Raw genomic sequence first — 19,279 nt, 5'->3', positions numbered from 1 at the left:
GAATCAAACCCAATTGTAATACCTAGCCTTGTACTAAGGAGGTGGATCGCCTTCACACACGTTTGTACCATCAAGGCTTTTGTAATTATCTCTAGTAAAAAGTGAGTGGTGTGGACAGCAGTGTGCTGTACCCTGGGAAGTCTGATACTACCATCTTAGTCAATGACTTTGGGAACATGGGTTTGATTTTGGAGATGCAGTAATAATGATGACAATATAATAGTAATACAGTATATTAGATGGTAATGATAATCACATGGCAAGCTTGTTGTGAGAGCTATGTATAACTTATTACCGGTGCAGAAATGGCCACTTTTCCTTAGTGTCTGTACTGTCCTCGATGGCCTCATCTAGCATGACTGGTCTCCTAACTCACTTCCAGGAGTAGCGATGTCTACTTCAGAAGAACCCCTCCAAAATTACACAGGAAACAGGGCAGACCTCTGGGATTCACTCCCCTCAGCCTGTTCAATAGAACTACAGTAGACAAGATAGACATTTTATGTGCATTTATGTTTCCCACTTGAGGAAATAATATCCCTTAGGACTGTGCCAAAAATATTTTGCCCAAGATGCTTCTGGAAGATTTTGTGTTACTGGTCACCCTTCCTACTCAACCAAAGCCCTATATTCTGCCTCTGGTCATTTCTGTTTTATAGGCAATCCAAACCGTGGCACACCGGGAAACTTTGTTTAGCCCTGAAGGAGGGGATAATGAGAGAAGAGGTGAGAAACACCTCATGTTGGAAAAAAAATCAATGTTATTGACTGATGGATTAAAAGCAACTGGAAACAGCTTCCTGGCTGCAGTAGACAAGACTGAAGGGAAGGAGATGGGCAGCAGATCTCTACAAGGAGAATGAGCAGACTGTCCTGAGAGCAATGTTCATTAGAAACCCACAGTCCTGTATCACTGATGCCCACCCCTGCCCAGCGTCCCCTGCCCAGCATCCACTGCTTTAGTCACATTGCAAACCTAACTTGTGGTTCTATTTGAACCACAACAGTTTCAGGCCCAAGAGGGAAAATGAATACTTTTCACCGTATTCATGGACCCTCAATTTTTCTTCAATGTATTTTGAATTTTTCTTAGCTATTTACATTAACTGGTTATTTCTGAAACTAGTCAATTACCTTCCTAAATATTTTATTGCAGAATTTCCTGAGATAACTGCTGCTTAGGTTTCTAACGGAACCAAATCCAGTAATTTATCACTCACTCCTCATAGACATAGATAAACTTTCTCATTAAGAATTGTCCCTGGGAAAGAAAACAATACTTAGTCTGTAAGAACTACTCAGCCTTTACATCTTTAAAAAAAAAAATCAACTGACGACAAAATAGAATGTCCATGCTAATAAAGAAAGAGACATGAAAATCCCCACAATAGAGATCTACAATGTTGCACTAGAAACACAAAGTGATAAAAGGTAGGAAAGAGAGATGCTCTCTCTAGTGAAGAAATGAACAGGTCTCTGTGGCCTTGAGTCACACAGGGGACAGGTAAATGTTTTTCCTGCATTGAAACATCAGATTGAAGAGTAACCATCAGCAGATACCATAATAGTGAGCACTTTCTAATGCCCTAGAATATATAAATCAATGTCACACACATTACCTTGAATATGTTTTTTATTGAAGATGTTTTTTTTTTTTATATCGTATGTTCTGGTTATAGTTCCCTTCCCTCAGCTTCTCCCAGATCTTCCCCACTTCTCCACCCACCCAAATTCACACCCTCTTTAACACCCAATGAAAGCTACGGAAGTATTTTAATGTTATTTTGGGGGCATCTTTCACAGACAAAAAAAGATAACATGTGTCTTACCTAGTTTATAAAATTAATGCATAAATTTTAAATAAATTATAAAATTTAATTTTACAAACCTAGACATTACTTTATTGTTTTACTTTATAACTGTATTGTTCTACTTACCTAGCATGAGTTTAGAATCGTCATTAAAGCACTTTTAACTTAATTAAAATCCCTTAAATTTTTTCTTTTTAAAATACTTTATCTGATTAACAAACAAAACTTCCCAAATACTTAGATTACTTATATCGAATTATAAAACTTAAAATACATGTTCTAAATTTTCTCATGTGTTACAACTGCATTGTAAGCAGAAAGTTTTTTAAAAATATTTTTGTTTTACCATTATGAGTCAAAAATCAGTCCCCTATCATTCCACAAGCAATTTCACAGACATTTAACTTGGAAACTTTTCACAGAAAAACAAATATATGCATTGCCAAATGCATGCACTTGCCAGACACAAAATAGTAATTAAAGGTTTAGCTATCTTTATTACTTTGGAATTAATGGAGTCTTCTTGCATACCTGGATTTCTTCTCCATACAAAGCCAACTTTGTGATTGGTATCCCAAGTAATCATTGATGCTTTCTGTTTATTTGCCTGAGGCTGAGTATTGGCAGAGGTCTTGGCCAGGAGAGGTGCAACTCCTGATACCAAGGGCCATCTCTCTAGTCTCCTTTAACTGCAAGACTAAGCACTGTGTTAGAGCTACTGCCACCAATTTTACAAAGGGATTGCATCACAGCCCAACTTCCTGGGATCTGAGGTGTGCTGTGAGGGAATCTCAGCTACATAACCAAGGGTATAACATACACTGAGGTTAAAACCTACCCTCACTACTTCAGCAGGCAACCCATCGCCTCCTTGAAAGTATTTTAGCACCCTTTAAGTGGACTTCACACTCTTCATGAGGCTTTGCCTGCCTACAGCCTGCCTCATGGCATGAGAGGAATGTTTTCTGTTGTCTTCTCAACCACACCATCTAGAACACAAGCTGCAGAAAGCTGACTTAGTATTTAATGTAGCACCGATGAGTCAGCGGATGGAGACATGTCTTACTCGGGTCTCCTATCCAACATTCCTTTCTTTACCTTCACTCCAAGCAAAGCATGGCTTGGATGGAGTCTGGCATGGGACAGGAGCCTGCCAAGATAGACTCGTAGTTGAGGTTATCCATCAGAAAGAAGAATTTTTATGATATTAGGTATCACAAAACATCCATGAGCAAGGAAATGTATGACCGGTTCATATCAGGGTTTGAAGCAAAGTAAGTGTGGAGCCACTGTGGAGAGGATAAACTTGAAGAAGAAACTGGGAAGCCAGTTGGGATGTTCCTCTGGCAGGCGATAGAGGGAAAGAACCTTCATGGAAGAAAGGAGAAACAGATGATGCAGAAGGAATCATTCAGGACCAAGACAGAGATGGGCTGGAGAGCGTTTATGGATTTATCAGATTCCACAGGGGCTGTGGAGTAAAAATGATTGCAGTGTTTCCACACTAAATGCCCGGGAGAATGATGATAATAAGCAGGTTGTCTGGCTGGATTCTGTTTAAAGGAACCTTTAAAATACCACTGTGAAGTATGTTATTTCGCTGTGGTGGGCGTAGCAACTGTGTTAGGGACTAGCTGCTGACATACTTGCATTAAGCCTACAGTTTTTTCCTTGCTTAAAGTACGATGGCAAGGATCCCTTGGAAACCCACATTCCGCATATATTCTTTCTTCCATTCCAGAGTGCATCTCATTTCAAAGCTATTCCAAGGTTACACTTGAAAGCCTTCTATCCTCTGTGAGAGGCAATGGCCTGAGAAAAACGATGCTTTCAGCCCCTGCCTACCTGTGTTTATTTACTTCTCAAAAGAAAAGAGAAAAGTGTCCCTATTACACCGCCTATTCAGACTGTGCTTAGGAATAATTATTAGAAACACAAGAATGCTCTTGGTATGTCATAGCAAAAAGAAAAGTTACAAAAGCACTTGTTCCAAATACATGCAAACTTATATGTTCACACACATCACATCAAAAAGCAATGAAGAGAACCTCGATCTGAGTAGCAAGGTCATAAGAAGTAGAGACTTTTTGCCATTTTCTATACATTATATAATGTCTCTAATGAGCAAATATTCTTTCACAGTCTAAAATTAGCTGAGAAATGCCAAGTATATGGACTGATCCCTCAGTTTACATTCCTAACGAGCCAGAAGGACAGCATCTAAAGATCCATCCACAAAGCAGGCAACACAAGCGCATGAACGTCTTTATCAGCTACCATAAGGTTTGAGGCTTGATTCAGAAGGCCGCCTTCCTCCCTCCCAAGGGTCCCGCATACCCCATCGCCTCAGTTTCCTTCCTTTCTTTCTCTCTAGGTACACTCTTACAAAACATCAGTAATTTGTAAAAATAAACAAGAATGCTCATACGCTATTTTTAAAATAGCAAAATCTTGGTATACTTGTAATCATATCTGCCTTAATTCCATTATAAAGAAAGACGTGTCCTATGCTTAATTCAGATTCTGTTCTTGTTTTTAAGAGTTAACATCAAAACAAGGAATAAGATTTATTGTTTTATTGGTCATCTTCCACTTTTCCATTCTCCCCCCATCCCCAAGATAGGGTTTCTCTGTAGCTTTGAGACCTATCCTGGAACTAGCTCTTGTAGACCAGGCTGGCCTTAAACTCACAGAGATCCGCCTGCCTCTGCCTCCCAAGTGCTGGAATTAAAAGTGTGTGCCATCACCACCCAGCCACTTTTCCATTCTTAAGAGATAGGTTTCTCAAGCTACCAAACAATGCTGATTTATTTGGCAAGTCTTCTTACCTTGTTTATTACACTAATATCAAGTCTAGGCCTTGGCAAATAGGCTTGTTTCTAGGGCTGAAGACATACCAATAGGCTATGAAGTCTTTTACGCATAAGCACCCCTCCTCACCCCTAGACCCAGAGCAAGGTGTAAGTTACTGAGTCATGGGATTTTTCCCAGACTTTGGCATATGGGGAAAAAAATCAGTGGAAATAAAAATCTGTATAATTAAAAGTATAGTAATAAACCAGAGAAGGGACCAGTGCCATCATAACTAAAGGGATAATATACAGCCCTTTGGAGAAGGTCAGAGTGGACACTGGATTCAAATACCAAGGAGCTGGTCAAATTAAGAAAGGTGGGCTTCCAGGCACTGTCCTGTCCCATGGTTCCTGAGTACAGGAATTGTTTCAGTACCGCAGATCCAACCTGTGAGGCTCTGTATGGTATAATTCTTGTATGTATGGCTGAGTCCTTCCACAGGCAAAATGGGCTTACCCACAAAACCTTTCTCTAATATTACTGCAAAAATCAAATGATTGACGTACACAGTGCCTGCTACACATTATGAATGCTCACCAAATATTACTAATGCTTTTGAGTATACTGAACACAGACTGACCAGCTAACCCTCAAGGCCTGGAGTCTTAGAAGTCAGTTCTGAACCATGAAGACCTTGATGAACAGAACAAATATGTCTATCAACAAATGGACTATCTGGTCACCTACCCTGTGCTCATTTCACCTATATCTTGCTTAGCACTGGCCGATTTGTGTAACTTATTTATCATCTTTTCATCTTTTCGTCTGAGGTAATACGCTTCTTAAGACAAGGAACATGTCTTTCGAGTGGTGAGCTATGATCCATTCTGATCTTTCCAAATTCATTAAGAAAGGTAAATGAAGGCATTTGTTTCAAAACGGTCAGTGTGAATTGCATTCCTGCAACTATACATCTGCCTATAATACTTTAGTTAATCTTGAGCAACACTATAAACAATCAAACCTTTAACATAAAGATGAACAGACAGTCTGGATAGGCATAGCTTTTGATAAAGTCAAGTGCTGCTTTGAAAAACTTAGGTTAAGTTGCAATTTTAAGAAGGCTGTGGCAGCTCCTTCCTTAAATCTCAGTATCTGAGACACTGAGACACAGAGACCACCAACAATCTGAGGCCAGTCCATGTCACACACTGAACTCTGAGCAAGCCGGTTTCTGCCAGAGTGAGAAAGCTCATCTCAAAATCAAGAATTATAAGTTTAATTTTTTTTCTTATCCGTGTTACTGTGCAAAATTGGGGAAATTTATGTGCCTATACATTTTTTTAGGGAAGTGGTAGTCAACTGTTCTCTGAACACATGGTAACCTGTTCCTTTGAGGCTCTACACGTGGGCGGCACCTCCTACGTTTCTGAAATTGTTTCTGAGATAAGGCCTGGCTACATCACCCAGATTGACCTTGAACTCACAGTCATCACGCCTCACACCTCAACCTCCCCATTACTGAGATTACAGACATGTGGCACCGTATCCAGTTGTAAACTTGTCCTAGGCGTAGCCCAGTCATACTTCTCGATCCCAAGGATTTTCCTTACTGATGCTGATGCTGAATGGATACTCTCATTACAGGGGCATTGATTTTCTAGCAGAGAAAACCATTCACTGAGTAAAGAATCTATTCTCCTTGTGCATCGGCTCCTATGTCATACCACACTAAAGAGGCCCTGTGGAATAAGTCCTGTGGCATGAATGGGTAGCATCCATCCATACTCACTTATCTAGCAAATATTCAGACCTTACTTGTCAGGTGAAGTCAGTGGGCATACAGGCAAAAGGAGGCATGGTTCTTGCTCTGCAGTGACTCACAGTAGACTTAGGCAGGAACTAGGAGAGCATCCCAGATGCCTGGAAGATGTGAGGCTAAATGCAAATTAAGCTCTACTATATGGATGACTCCGGTATTAGCCAATCTACCTTCCTAAAAGTTTGGAGGAATTAAAAGGATAGAAACTTCAGCATAACTAAGATTTACTTCTAAATGGTACCCATAATAACTGAGAACTAGGTCTCCATGTCTAAGGAGATTATGATAGTCAGGGCTGCAAAACCAAAGACGCTAAAATGCTCAAACATAATTCTATACAGATCTGAGCTCCATATACCCAATCTCCTAAATATACACCTCTCCCCTGGATAGTGATAAGAACATCTAAGTTGTCACTTAACTCTGAGACTTCCTGTTTGAAAGTCTGTGTCCCACATAGGAGCCTAAGTGACCAAGGTTAAGTGGTTGTCAAATGAGTCAATTCTTAATTCTTCCATGGAAAACCACTGGTTCCCCACTGGACTAACAGAAGCCTGACCTATGAAGTCCTGTGTGATTTGCTCACTTGAATATACCTTTGACATTTCTCTTCCTAGCCATCATGGAGGGGATAATTGTGTGTGTGTGTGTGTGTGTGTGTTATCATATATATGCGAAGATAGATAGATAGATAGATAGATAGATAGATAGATAGATGATAGATGCCTTCAATAATTACCTTGTTTAAGGCTATCACCAAAAGCCTCCCAGAACTCATGCCTCCAATTTCTTTCTCCATCTCTTTCATCCTAGTACTTACAATTATGAATTTTACTTAATTTTTTATTTTATACTTACTTCACTGCCAGATAAATTCCAAGGGAAGGGATTATTGCCTGCTTAATTCTCTTCCCTTTATTTCTAACACCTGGTTCTGTGCAGGAACAATTGCAAATGTTTACTAAACAATGTTTGTTAAATAATGCATTGGGAATGTAAAAGAATACCTTATGTTTGACCCTAGCCATCATGTAATAGAAAGAATTTTAAAGAAAAAATGTTACATGAAGAACACAATCATTTTCACTGCTTGATTTGCTCCTGGCCTTCTTTAACACAATAGTTGAGGAGTCTGTGACGTGGTAATTGTTAGTGTTCATGCATCTATGTATCAGTGTAGTTATGCTGCTACCAGAGTTCATAGTGTAATTGACCTGGATTAAAGCTGGCTTCACTGGCAATTAAGAGATGTAACATTAGGCAAATCAATTAGTTCCCCTGAATAAATTTCATCTAAATAATAAAAACATAGGTAAGCTTAATCCACAAAGTGGTAGCGTTAACAAAGAGAGCATGTAAGCAGTTCGGGAATGTAATTCATAAGCTTGACAAAGGGTAGCTACTTTTGTTATTCATAATGTCACTTATTTTTTTATTAGCTATGTTACTTTAAAATTACTTGAATTACAGGACTTTATTAAGAGTTGTGAACCAACACATCAAGTTGGTTTATATTTTGTAGACTCAATACTCTTAAGGAGGGAGGTTCACAATCAGACAGCTATAACATAGGCGTGGGGTGAGCTCCCAGAGTGTGTCGGAATAAAGAAGATGACAATTATTCAGCTGGAACCCTGACAGGAACCACCTCTGACTGTGTCATGAGCCATAGTCTCACGACACCTATGAGCCGTAGGTGTTACACAAACTGTCCACACATTCTGATTCATGATCCTACAAACCCTGCCTGCAAAAAGAATGTGTTTATTCAGAGCATCAGTATGTGCACACAGCAGAGAATGTGGCGAAGAGTAGGTGTCAGCAACATAAAGAGGCAGAGTTTCAACAGCTTCTCCTTTTGAGCCACCCTTCGTAGTTAAATTCCTGAACAAGGTGTTAAAAAAAATAAAGACAATAATATACAGTCTCTGTCTTCAAAATGCTTAAAATCCATTTGGTGGCTGGAAACATCTTTAAACATCAGCAAAATAAACCAACCGGAAGAAGAAAATCATATTGTGAGTGACATGAAGCCATGGAAGACAGGTTGCCATGGGGGCTGTAATGATGCCTCAGCGGTCAGCAATTTGTTCTTTTCTTGCATAGGGCCAGAGTTTGACACCCACCATCCATGTCTGACAGCTCGTAAGTGCCTGCAGTTTTAGTTCCAGGGGACCTGACATTCTCTTCTAGGCTCTGTGAACATCTTTACTTACGTGTGTGTACACACACCTATACATAAAATTAAAAATAGAATAAGTCTAAAAATATATTGGCACATGAGTGAAGGATAAATTGTATTTAATATTTAAAGTAGAAATTGAGTAGCTGGTATGGCTTAGGTTCAGTTCCCAGGAATGTAGATCCCCTCGATAACTTCTGAGAGTAAGGAGGAATTTAGACATGTGTAAGCATCAGAAGAGGGACCCAGTGGAATAAACTATACTAGCTAAAGCTCAAAGACAAAAATGGTGTGGGCTATCACAGAAGATAAAGTTGATAGGATTGAGCTTGATGAATGTCTGAATGCTAAAGTGTTGAAACAGACAATCAATAAGTTGTTTTAGTGAAAACTATTGATTTCTTCAACCAAGTCTCAAGACCCAACTGTATCAATCAAGAAAGTAAATGGGTAGGTGCAGACACTTGGAGGCACTCAGTGCAGCATTTGAAACCAGCATTTTATGATGTCAAAGTGACCACATAAAAGAAAGAAATACATAGGATTAAGATAATAAGTCAGGAAGAAGAGAAGTGGATAAAAAAAGTCTAAGACTCTATCAATATCAATCAGGCATGTGTCTGCTCAGTACTTTGTATTTGGTTCTATTTGTGCTTATAATATAAAATTTAATAACAATCAAGCCCTATATGTTCAGCTTCTACCATCTAAATTATATTTTAGTGTGTGTGTGTATATGCTATTTGATTGTGATGACAATTGTGGTTGGAGAGGAATCTTAAATCATAATATGTTTCTCATTAACCATAGTTTTTAAAAATGTGCTTGGTTCTTAGAATTTCCTAACAAAAATCTTCATGCTATTTTGCCAATTGTAGTTTTTCAATCAGTACCTAGTTGACTGATTTCTTACTGTATTCAAAGAACTTTTTATAGCCTTTACATGTTGAGCACCATTTGTGAGTGTGTGTGTGTGTGTGTGTGTGTATGTGTGTGCGCATGCATGCATGTCCACATTAGTGTGCATGAGTACAGATGTGTCCATACCACAGAGTATGTGTGAAGGTCCATGGGAATCCTCTAGTGTTGCTCTTTATCTTCTACGTGGGCTTAAACAAAAGGGTCTCTGTGATGTCTCTACCACCCATCTCCCCATAAGAGACAGGGACACTAATTGTCAAGCTCTTACACAGGTTTTGAGGATTCAAACTCAGGCCCTCACTCTTGAAGTGCTTTTACCTCCCCCCCCCCCCACACACACACACAACTCTCCAGCCTACGGCATCCATATCATAGCTATTAGTGACCATATTTAATGAATGAAAATCAAAACTTTGGATAGTTTTTTAAAAAGTCCTCAAACTATTCCATAAGTGAAGAAGACAGACTCAAATGTAGTTTTGCTTGAAATCTTCAGAAATCATGACCTAAAATCAATTCGACATCACCATTTTTCTAGAATGTTCTTGCGTTGACTCAAGGAATTTACAAAATGAAAGAGCAGAATGATTGAATCTAAGGAGTAGATAGGCATCAGGAGTTACAGTAAAGAGCAGAAGTCAAAGTTCTAGAGATTCCAATCTTACACTAAGTCTGCTCTCAACACGAGGACAGAAAGAACATATGTGTCCTCTTTCTCCCTTAGTCTCCCTAACTGTGATGCTGGTCTGGCTTGACATTCCTGTCTTGAAATACTGAGCCTGTGTAGGGGTATAGAATCACATTTGTAGTAGTTCCACAGGCAGCAAAATCCTGATATGGTGATTGTAAGATCACCTAGAAAATGGTCATTAACATCTCTACTTTCAGAAAATAGAGCTAATTCAATAGACAGGATGATGTGGCCATCTGATACAGCAAATCACCCATGTTTTCTCATCAAAGAGGTACTTTTCATACAGCACAGGCAATCTCAGATCAAAGAGGCACTGCATATCCACAGAATGAGCACATTACCTCCTTTTGTGTGACCACAATCAAATTAAATTGTTCTAATCATTTTCTGAAAAAAAAATAAAGTTAAAAAGAAACCCAAGCTAGCATGATATGTATCTTTATCACTCCAGCAACTTAAAGCTATCAAGAAAACATAACATAAATAGTACTCTTGATTGGAAGTCTGTTTTTTTCTTCTTCTTCTTTTCTGTGTAAAGACCTCATTCCAGAAAGAGATTACAAAGTAACATAGTTTTCAGAGTTACACTGCAACGGTTGCCTATCATTTCAATTAGGTACTGTGCAGCTGTGTAACACCCCAGAATCATCCACTCCCAACTGTTTACAGCTCCTCACAGGTTTCTAGGCGTGTTAGTTACATGCTCCTTCTACCCATCATGCCCTGCTCTCAGCAGGATGGCTAGAGAAATTCAAGACAGAGGTGACTTGACAGTGGAATCTCTCTTGGTCATTCTGGGTACAACCAGCTTGGGCTTCATTTATTCCTTTTCCAATGACAGCAAAATTAGAGTAATGGCCTTCATCAAAGCCCTTTCCAAGTCCCCTCATACTTCAGACCACTCACTGTTAAATTTGTCTGTGTCTTGTTCTACACTAGAAGTCTTATAACAACAAGGATTATTTTTCATTAATTTTAGCATCTAAGACTTCAGCATGGTATGCAAAACATATCTGTCATTTAAAGAATAACTGAATAATGGTGACCCTCAAGTTACACTCTGATATGTGGGATATTGTGTGTGTGTGTGTGTGTGTGTGTGTGTGTGTGAGAGAGAGAGAGAGAGAGAGAGAGAGAGAGAAATACATACTAGTATTTCAGTTTTAATGTTATTTGATTTTTATGTGAAAGCATTCAAAATATATTTCAAAAGTCCTTCTGCCTATAATATTATCTAAATATAACATTTGTCAAATAATTATTTGAGAGCAAAATGTGACATTAATATTGCATTTGCATTGAAAAATAAATTTCACAAGAGACATTTCTAACCTTTAAGTTATAACTATCTGAAAGTTTTGGATCAGTGTAAGAAACATCACTTTGAATTCTGTCAGACATGAGAAACTACACACCATAACCAAGGCTTTTGCAGAGATGTTCAGATAAGTAGTTCTAAGTATCATGGACATAAAATCAATTATATTGAAACATAAAAAACCCCATTAGGTAAGAGTTTATTGTACCCAATCTGATGGAAACCCTGGTGAAGACCATTTTTAAAACTGTTTCACAAAACATTCTATTTCAGAAGAGAAGCATGCAACGTAAAATTATAAATTAGAGAGTAAAAAGCCAATTATACAAAAACATGCATGTACACCTAAAATTGAAGTTAATATTCTCTTAAACAAGTCTGTTTTGTGTATGTTGCTGATAGGAACACACATGGCCTCTCTTTCTGTCGATTGTGCCAGAAAGCGTCAGCATTCCACATGGGTTAGGGAAAGGATTAATAATTTATTCTCCAGAGGTCATCCAGGTTCAGCAGAACAAGCCTTCCCTTGGCTTATGAGTTGAAGTGAGACAAATTTCAATCTCAACTAAACCTATCAAGACAACTATTAGAAGTTAGCAGACGGAGGGGTCTTCCCGAAGAGGAAATCCATGGCAGGATTTCCTGCACTTCCTAAAGGTAGCAGTGAGTTATCAAAAGAGTATCCCTTCATGTGAGTTACCACACTTCTCTTGAAAGAAGCACTTCATGCTTCTGAAACAGAAAAGGAGGGAAGACAAGGACTCACCCACTTCACAAAATCAGGGGACTGGCCATAAGCTTGAAATAGAAGATGCACTAGAACGAGCCCACGCTGGTGTTAGAGGATATGCCCATCTCTGAAAACCTATCATGATTCTTATTAATCCCACCATATTCAGATGAAGTGAATTCTTAAAGGAGTAAGAAGTAAATTCTATAGAACTCTGTTTTCTCACGCACAGCAAGCTTCCAGGCTACAGCGGCGAGAGACCTGGCCAACCCCTGGAATCTGTCTACTACCTGTTTGAAGTTCAAATGCTAGGCAAGAAGGTTTGCAAATGTGAACAGCCAGCAGCTCTCCAATAAAACTTGCAAACACACAAAATGAAACTTTAGTAGCTAGACACATTAAAACACTCTCACTAAAACAAAAAGGGAAACACCTCATGTTGACCTTTTTTTTTGTTGTTTTTTCAGAAGTCCTACTTCAGACTTGAAACTGCCTCTGATTTTTTTTTCTTCCTCAAAGACAATCATTTCTTTTTTGACCTGCTTCAATAAGAAATATAATCTCAAGAAAAAAAATTTAACCCAGGATGTAAATTCACTTAAATTATGCAAGTGGAATTCCATAGCTGCTCTCTCGTGCTCCTTGCTGAATGAATAGTGTCAGATAAACCTTTCCAATAATAACATCGTCCTCGCCGGTGACAAGGGGTAAATCTCCCAAACTTGAGCTCAACTTTGGAGCCTTATTAGCTACAGCAAGTGGATGTCAGCGAGGTGACAGCGCCGGGGCAGCGGCACCCACGCAGTCTAAGCCAACAGCCCACCCTGAGCTGAGAATCTGTGTGATTAATATCAGCAAATTCCCGATGCTCGTCATCTTCATTCAACACATAGGATGCTCGGGTACCCCACAGTTCACATCCTAATGCCATTCCAGCAGCTACATTCAAACCCCCGGAGCTCCTATAACAATGAAGCTGCAGGAACAAGAGCAGCTTACAGCACTTTCAAAAGGAAAGGCTAAATCCTAATTTACAGCCGGATCCATAGCTTGTTACCTCCGCTGATTTCTTGGTGCTGGCCTACCGAAATAATTCCAATCTTTTCCTCCCCGCTCTCCACCCTCCAAGAGTGAGCCTGAACCTGAATTACAAACAGTTAAACCTGAAGGTCACTTCACAGCGGCGTTCCGACGCGCTCCCCCGGGGAGGCTGCAAGGCAACAATAAAACAAAGCCTTCGCAACCACCTGTAATAATCTGCCTGCTCAGCCGGCCACCCGAAAAGTCCTGGTGCCACACAAGGTAGACATTTTTTGCAGCTGGTTTAACATGTACATCATGCCCAGTTGCCGTCTCGCCTCCTCTTACCTTCACGTTAGTCCGGAGTGCACAATAACATGCAAAGAACATTGCAGTAAATAAGGGGCATATGGGCCGGTGATCAGCTTCTCAGCACAGCGCAAGCCCCACACACACGATCCTGGGCATGTGCTGCTAAGGAGCATCCGTTCCCTCTGTCAGTTTGAAAATGCATTGATCCCTGTTTCCTCTGACTACAAAACGACATGTCTTGAAGGCACTGAGTGAGAGCTCAGAATCTCTTCATTGGCTATATATAGCATTGTGCCCAGTAATTTCAATTAGCTGAGGATTCAGCACCCGAAAGTTAGGACCTCAGTTGCTTTTCCTTCTAGCATTTTAAATCACTGGGTTTAAAAAAAAAAAAAAAAAAAAAAAAAGGGAGGGGGGGAATGAGCTCACCCAGGAAGGAGGGGGGGGAAAGGTGAAGAATTGAAATTTAACCAATGAGTTACTTATATTTCTGAAGAGCCCAAGTGCTGTCCTATTAGATACTTTGCCATGGACTGCATCGGGCTGACTATAGATGAAGAGGGAACCCTTTCCCCCTTTGGAGCCTATCAGCTCTGCACTACATTCCAGGCTCTTCTGGTGCAGTACCCTGTTTGGCAAATACTACAAACCAGCGCGAGCACACCTCTCTCTTCCATTCCTCAGTATGAACAGAGAAGAACCAAAGGCTCACTCTCTCACAGAGTCCCCTAAACCCTAAACCGGTCCTTCTGGGGTGGGGAGCTGCCCTGCCCTGGAATAGCATTGGGTCTACCGTCCAGGGGTATTTAAAGTTGTTAGGCTCTCTAAGAAGACCATGCATCCCATTCCCCGAAAGCTCTGCCTTGCTGGTAAAAGACCCTCAACACAGGATGGGAATGGAATGAAACAGGAGATGACTGAACCTCAGAGCAGCGGCAGGAGCTGATACGAAATGTCCAGCTGGTTCTGGGAGACAGAGAGTGAGAGAAGGAGGGGGGGAAAAAGCTTCTATTTCCATGAATCCATGAGAGGGGCATAATTCATTAAAAACCATTTCAGATCCTACTGGCTGTTACCAGCCTTGACAGGCAACAGATATTGCAAATTAATTGAATTTTTATTCAGCCACGAGGACAAGGGCCAATGCAGGTCTCTAAACTCTTTTTTTCCCCAGCTTTAGGAAGCCCTAATGCTCAGTTAGGATTCTAAAGCTATCTGGCGAAACGCAAGCAGGCACCAACAGTTCTCACTGCAGTAAAAATAGTGGGAGGAAAAAGATGGGTGATGTCTTCGCCACCACGGTTCTCACAGAACAGAGAAGAACTGCATCACTCACAGGAAGGAGCTGCAGTGACTTTTAGGATTTCTCTTTCACATGTTTTGCATAAGCCGCCTCCCCTTCAGAGCCTGCAGCAGTGCTGAGGCTAGACAGTCACTGGGCATTTCTCCTGGGCAGTGAGATGAGGATGCTTCTGAGGGCAGGAGGTAATTCAGGGAGAGGCATTAAAGAGCTAGGTTGTCTATTTCCCTCTTAATGATGAGCGTTCAGAAAGTGTCGTCACTTCTGACTAAATAGCTATTTTGGTCTGTCATTGTTTGTGGCTTTTTTAGGATGGGAGAAAAAAGGCAATCTTGGCTTAAGCTGGAGATTGTTTAGCAAATGAAAGAGAAGGAAGCCACTTAATTCGATTCCCAGCTCTGTCTGTCATAGTAAGCTAGGTAATTACAAACTGTAAGTACTTGTACCATAACTGTGACTTCCAGGGCAGTCAGAAAACAACATGGACGCCCATGTCCTATCATTCAACAACTTTTATTAATGGCTCTAAAAGCAGAAGCTGTCGTTTCTGTTCCTAACGCCTCCCTCTCCAGAGGTCATAGCAGGTTACCTCTCCTGTAGCTCTCCCAGTAAGTGAAGACAAACACAGCGGCTGGATGCTGTGGTAAACGAGGAGGAGTTAAAACTGCCTGTCTCCACTAGGGTTCAGAAGATTCTCAGGAAATATTTTTTTTTTCAATCAATGAATGCACTGTTAAGTAAATCTTTTTTCATGAGGAATTGGGATAAAAATGCACTTTGCATATTTTTATTGCTGCTTTGATGGCCTCCAGACTTTTGGATACCCCAGGACAAGAAGAACAAAGGAAAGAGACAGATGTTCCAACCTCAGAGATGCACACTGGTAGGGAATAGACAAAAGTGAAGTCAGGAAGGACTTGGATAGGGCTTCTTTTATAGCTTTGAAGTGTGTACATTGCAAAGGAAGACTTAAGGCCTTAAGACCTGTTTAAAACTCTCAAGTGGGCTTACCTATCTCAAAGAATCCCAATGCAGACGTGGGCTATATCCCTGCAGATCTACTGCCTGGTTCCAGTACATAAAGATAGTGACCACTTTCTTTATTTTTCACTTGTTGGAAATGAGGCATGAACAAGAATCACAATGTCCATTGGAAGTGTTCTGTATTAATGGACTGAGAGACCTCTCAGGTTGTAAACATCGCAGCCAAACCTGACCAGGTGAGTTCAATTCCTAAGACTACAGGGCAGAAAAGAGAAACAACTCCTGTAAGTTGTCCAACAAACACACACACACACACACACGCGCGCGCGCACACACGCACACACACACGCACACACACACACACACACACCACGATACACATGCCATAGCATGCCTCCCCACAACATACAAACACAATAAATAGGTACAATTTTAAGAGTGAGTCCTCCGTTTTCAGTCCAAAGCTGCATTATGTCCACAAGAAGAGCTTCGCTGACAACTGTAAAAAGAAATTTCTAACCGGCTCCATAGTTTTGGAGGGCATAGAATAAATCTATGTTCCAAAACAAGTGAGAAATCCCAGAAATTCTCATCCATACCAAATCTTTTGCCATTTGAAAAATGGAACAGTGTGTTACTCATTACTTAGTTGAGGACATTAAAGATTATCCAAACCAGTAAAACCCTAGTTGAACCAATGAGTTGAGTATAAAAATCCAGACCACAAACATAATAGAAGAAAACATAGTCTTGGTTTTGTATAATATTGAAGAAAGGACTGAAGTTATACTAGAATAGGTAATTATGAGTATGCAAAAAATATAAACATTCTACTTTGGTGAATAATACAGAGTAGCAAACAAAGGATTAGCAAAAAATCTGCAACATATTATATTAGAAATCCCTTAAAGGAACTTTCAAAATTCACTAAGAATAAAATAAAATTTTAAGAGTTATAATGAATGAAAAAGTAATAATTTACAAATGAATATAAACGTATTAAAAATGTTCCAACTTTTTTAAAACAGGAACAGCATAAAAATTAGAAAAAAAGTTATTTTCATTATTAATTTATTTTGTTTTTTGAGACCGGGTTTTTCTGTGTATGTAGCACTGGTTGTCCTCGAACTCGGTCTGTTTTGGGAGCATGGCACGGGGATACTTGCATCCACCGATCTCCAGAGAAACCAGGAATGTTAAACACACAGGATTGTCTTTCCAATGGGGAAAATGCAAAGCTAGTTTCTCTACTCAGAAAGCTGAGAACTGGAAGTGATTAACAGCTAGTGATCTGTGTTCTCTGTTGGTTCTCTTACAACCAAGACCTGAGCTGGCTAGCAATCTAAATGACCCTCATAGCCAGAGGCTCCTCCAACCTCCCGAAACAGGACTGGAGGTGGTTAACAGCACAAATGGTCTCTCCGCTATTTGGATGACTGAGTCTTAGGCCAGACACGTGGTCCTTAACATAGTACAGAGCATGTATCTCTAGAATCCACTTTCTTCGAGGAAGTAACCAGAACTTTAATTGAGTTTCAACGTAATTATACTTCCTTGTGCAAAGGGTATTGAATTACACCAGGAAACCTTTTCCAAACTCTCCTGGACTTAAATACATTGGGAATAAACCACCTGCTATTAGACTCTCCGAAGTCTAATCCAGGTTGACAGAATCAGTCTGCACCAGGTTTTCATCCTTATCTCTCCATGTGGTTTTCTTTCTTGAATGTCATCTGCAGAGGCCCCATCATCCCTGTGGACCAGACCGACCTCATATTCAGAGATTCACCTGCCTCTGCCTCCCAAGTGCTGGCATTAAAGGAGTGTGTCCTCACTGCCTGCCTTAGAAAATGTGTTCTAAAATTTGTTGATTCTTTCAACATAGAAACTTAACCTCTAACAGTATGTATGACCTAAACACATTGAATGAAACTCAAAAATCTAGTAAAAAATGTTTAAAAAAGAAACAAAGAATTCAAATATAACCCAGGTGTGTGTGTGTGTGTGTGTGTGTGTGTGTGTGTGTATGTGTGCACGCGCGCGTGCGTTATGGTGTTGTTTTAGTGATACATGTATTTTGTGATATATGTATCCAACATGTAGGTGGAAAGATGCCCATACAAGTGTATCTGCATGTACGTATCAGATGTCAATGCTAAGTACCTTTCTCAAATTCTCTCTCTCTCTCTCTCTCTCTCTCTCTCTCTCTCTCTCTCTCTCTCTCTCGTAGGTTGTTTCAAAGAGCCTGGTAGTCCACATGGGAGTAGTCTGGCTGGCCTCAACAGTTTCTTCAGCTCTGGGATTAGAGGACTCACTCACTATTATATCTGGATTTTTTTTTTTCTGAGCGTACTGGGGATCTGAACTTAAATCCCCATGCTTTTGATGCAAGCACTTTACCAACTGAGGGACAGGGACAGCTCTAACCCCTGGTTTGAAGCTTTAACAAGTCTTTAAAATATATCTTGGGGACTAGAGAGATGGCTCAGCACTGTTGCTCCTGCTAGGAACCTGAGCTTGGTTCCCAGGACCAATACTAGAAGTAGGGGAGTTGGCAACCAACTGCAACCCTAACTCCCAGGGATGTAATGACCTCCTCTGGCCTCTGTGAACAGCTGTATACACATAGACGTGCACGCACACACATATACCCATCAGGTTAAAACTAAAATTACTCTTAAAATAATAAATATTTGTAAAGGAAAAATATAAAGCAGTATGAGGGTGTAATTTGTTAATAATATAACAACAACAGTGGTTACAGTTAATATTTAAAATAATTCTTAGTGATGGGCACCATTGTCCTTATCTGTAAAATTAGGCTGATGGATGACTTAGTTCCCTTGTGCACAGTTACAATGACTTTGGAAGCTGTATTTTTTCTTTTGCTTTGTTAAGATGGGATTGACTAGGTAAGCATGAGTGCTAGATAGCCACCAGGCTATAATCCAAACCAATTAGTTGAAATCTCCGCAGTGGGAACCAGGTTTTAGCATTTTACAAAGTTTCCTATTTGGCTCCAATGTGGCACTAAAGTTACAATCACTGGGTTCATCAGCAAAGCCATTTGGTAAAGGAAAGGGCACTAAATGTCTCAGGTTTGTACAGCACGTGACCTGTCCAGGGCTACACAATACTGATGTTCTCACAGCAAAGCAGCCAGTGGAAATCCCTATGAGATGGACAGTGCATAATCCATTGCAATGAAACTTCATTAATACACATTAAAATTTGAATTATGTACCATGTCCTATCATCACCTGATTCCTGGTACAAATTAAATAATTCTTAGTGGAAGTTCAACCCTCCATGACGGAAGCCAAACGAAGAAGGGACTATGTAGACACAGCACTATCTTGTCCTTCTTCTAAGCAGCCCTTGGGCTTCCAGTC

At 40.1% G+C, this 19,279-nt stretch overlaps 1 protein-coding gene across 9 annotated transcripts in view; it reads right to left on the bottom strand.

Moving 5' to 3' along the window:
• Positions 1 to 19,279, bottom strand: part of Dlg2 (discs large MAGUK scaffold protein 2) — a 1,645,338-nt gene that overhangs the window by 1,161,668 nt on the left and 464,391 nt on the right. For 2 of the 9 annotated variants that reach the window (XM_041642837.1, XM_041642892.1), the window contains exon 1: positions 13,640 to 13,950. The exons of the other annotated variants lie outside the window; for them this stretch is intronic. In XM_041642837.1, the coding sequence (XP_041498771.1) occupies positions 13,640 to 13,681 (42 nt within the window). In that variant the 5' untranslated portion in view covers positions 13,682 to 13,950. Of the gene's footprint in view, positions 1 to 13,639; positions 13,951 to 19,279 lie in introns of those variants that run through there. 9 annotated transcript variants of the gene reach the window in all.

The sequence above is a fragment of the Microtus oregoni genome, unplaced genomic scaffold (genome assembly GCF_018167655.1).
Source record: "Microtus oregoni isolate MIOR12 unplaced genomic scaffold, Mior012 000000F_ref0000247, whole genome shotgun sequence".
In the NCBI taxonomy this organism is placed as follows: Eukaryota; Metazoa; Chordata; class Mammalia; order Rodentia; family Cricetidae; genus Microtus; species Microtus oregoni.
The sequence above is the reverse complement of the archived record's forward strand: the minus strand, read 5'-3'. Positions and strand labels throughout refer to the sequence as shown.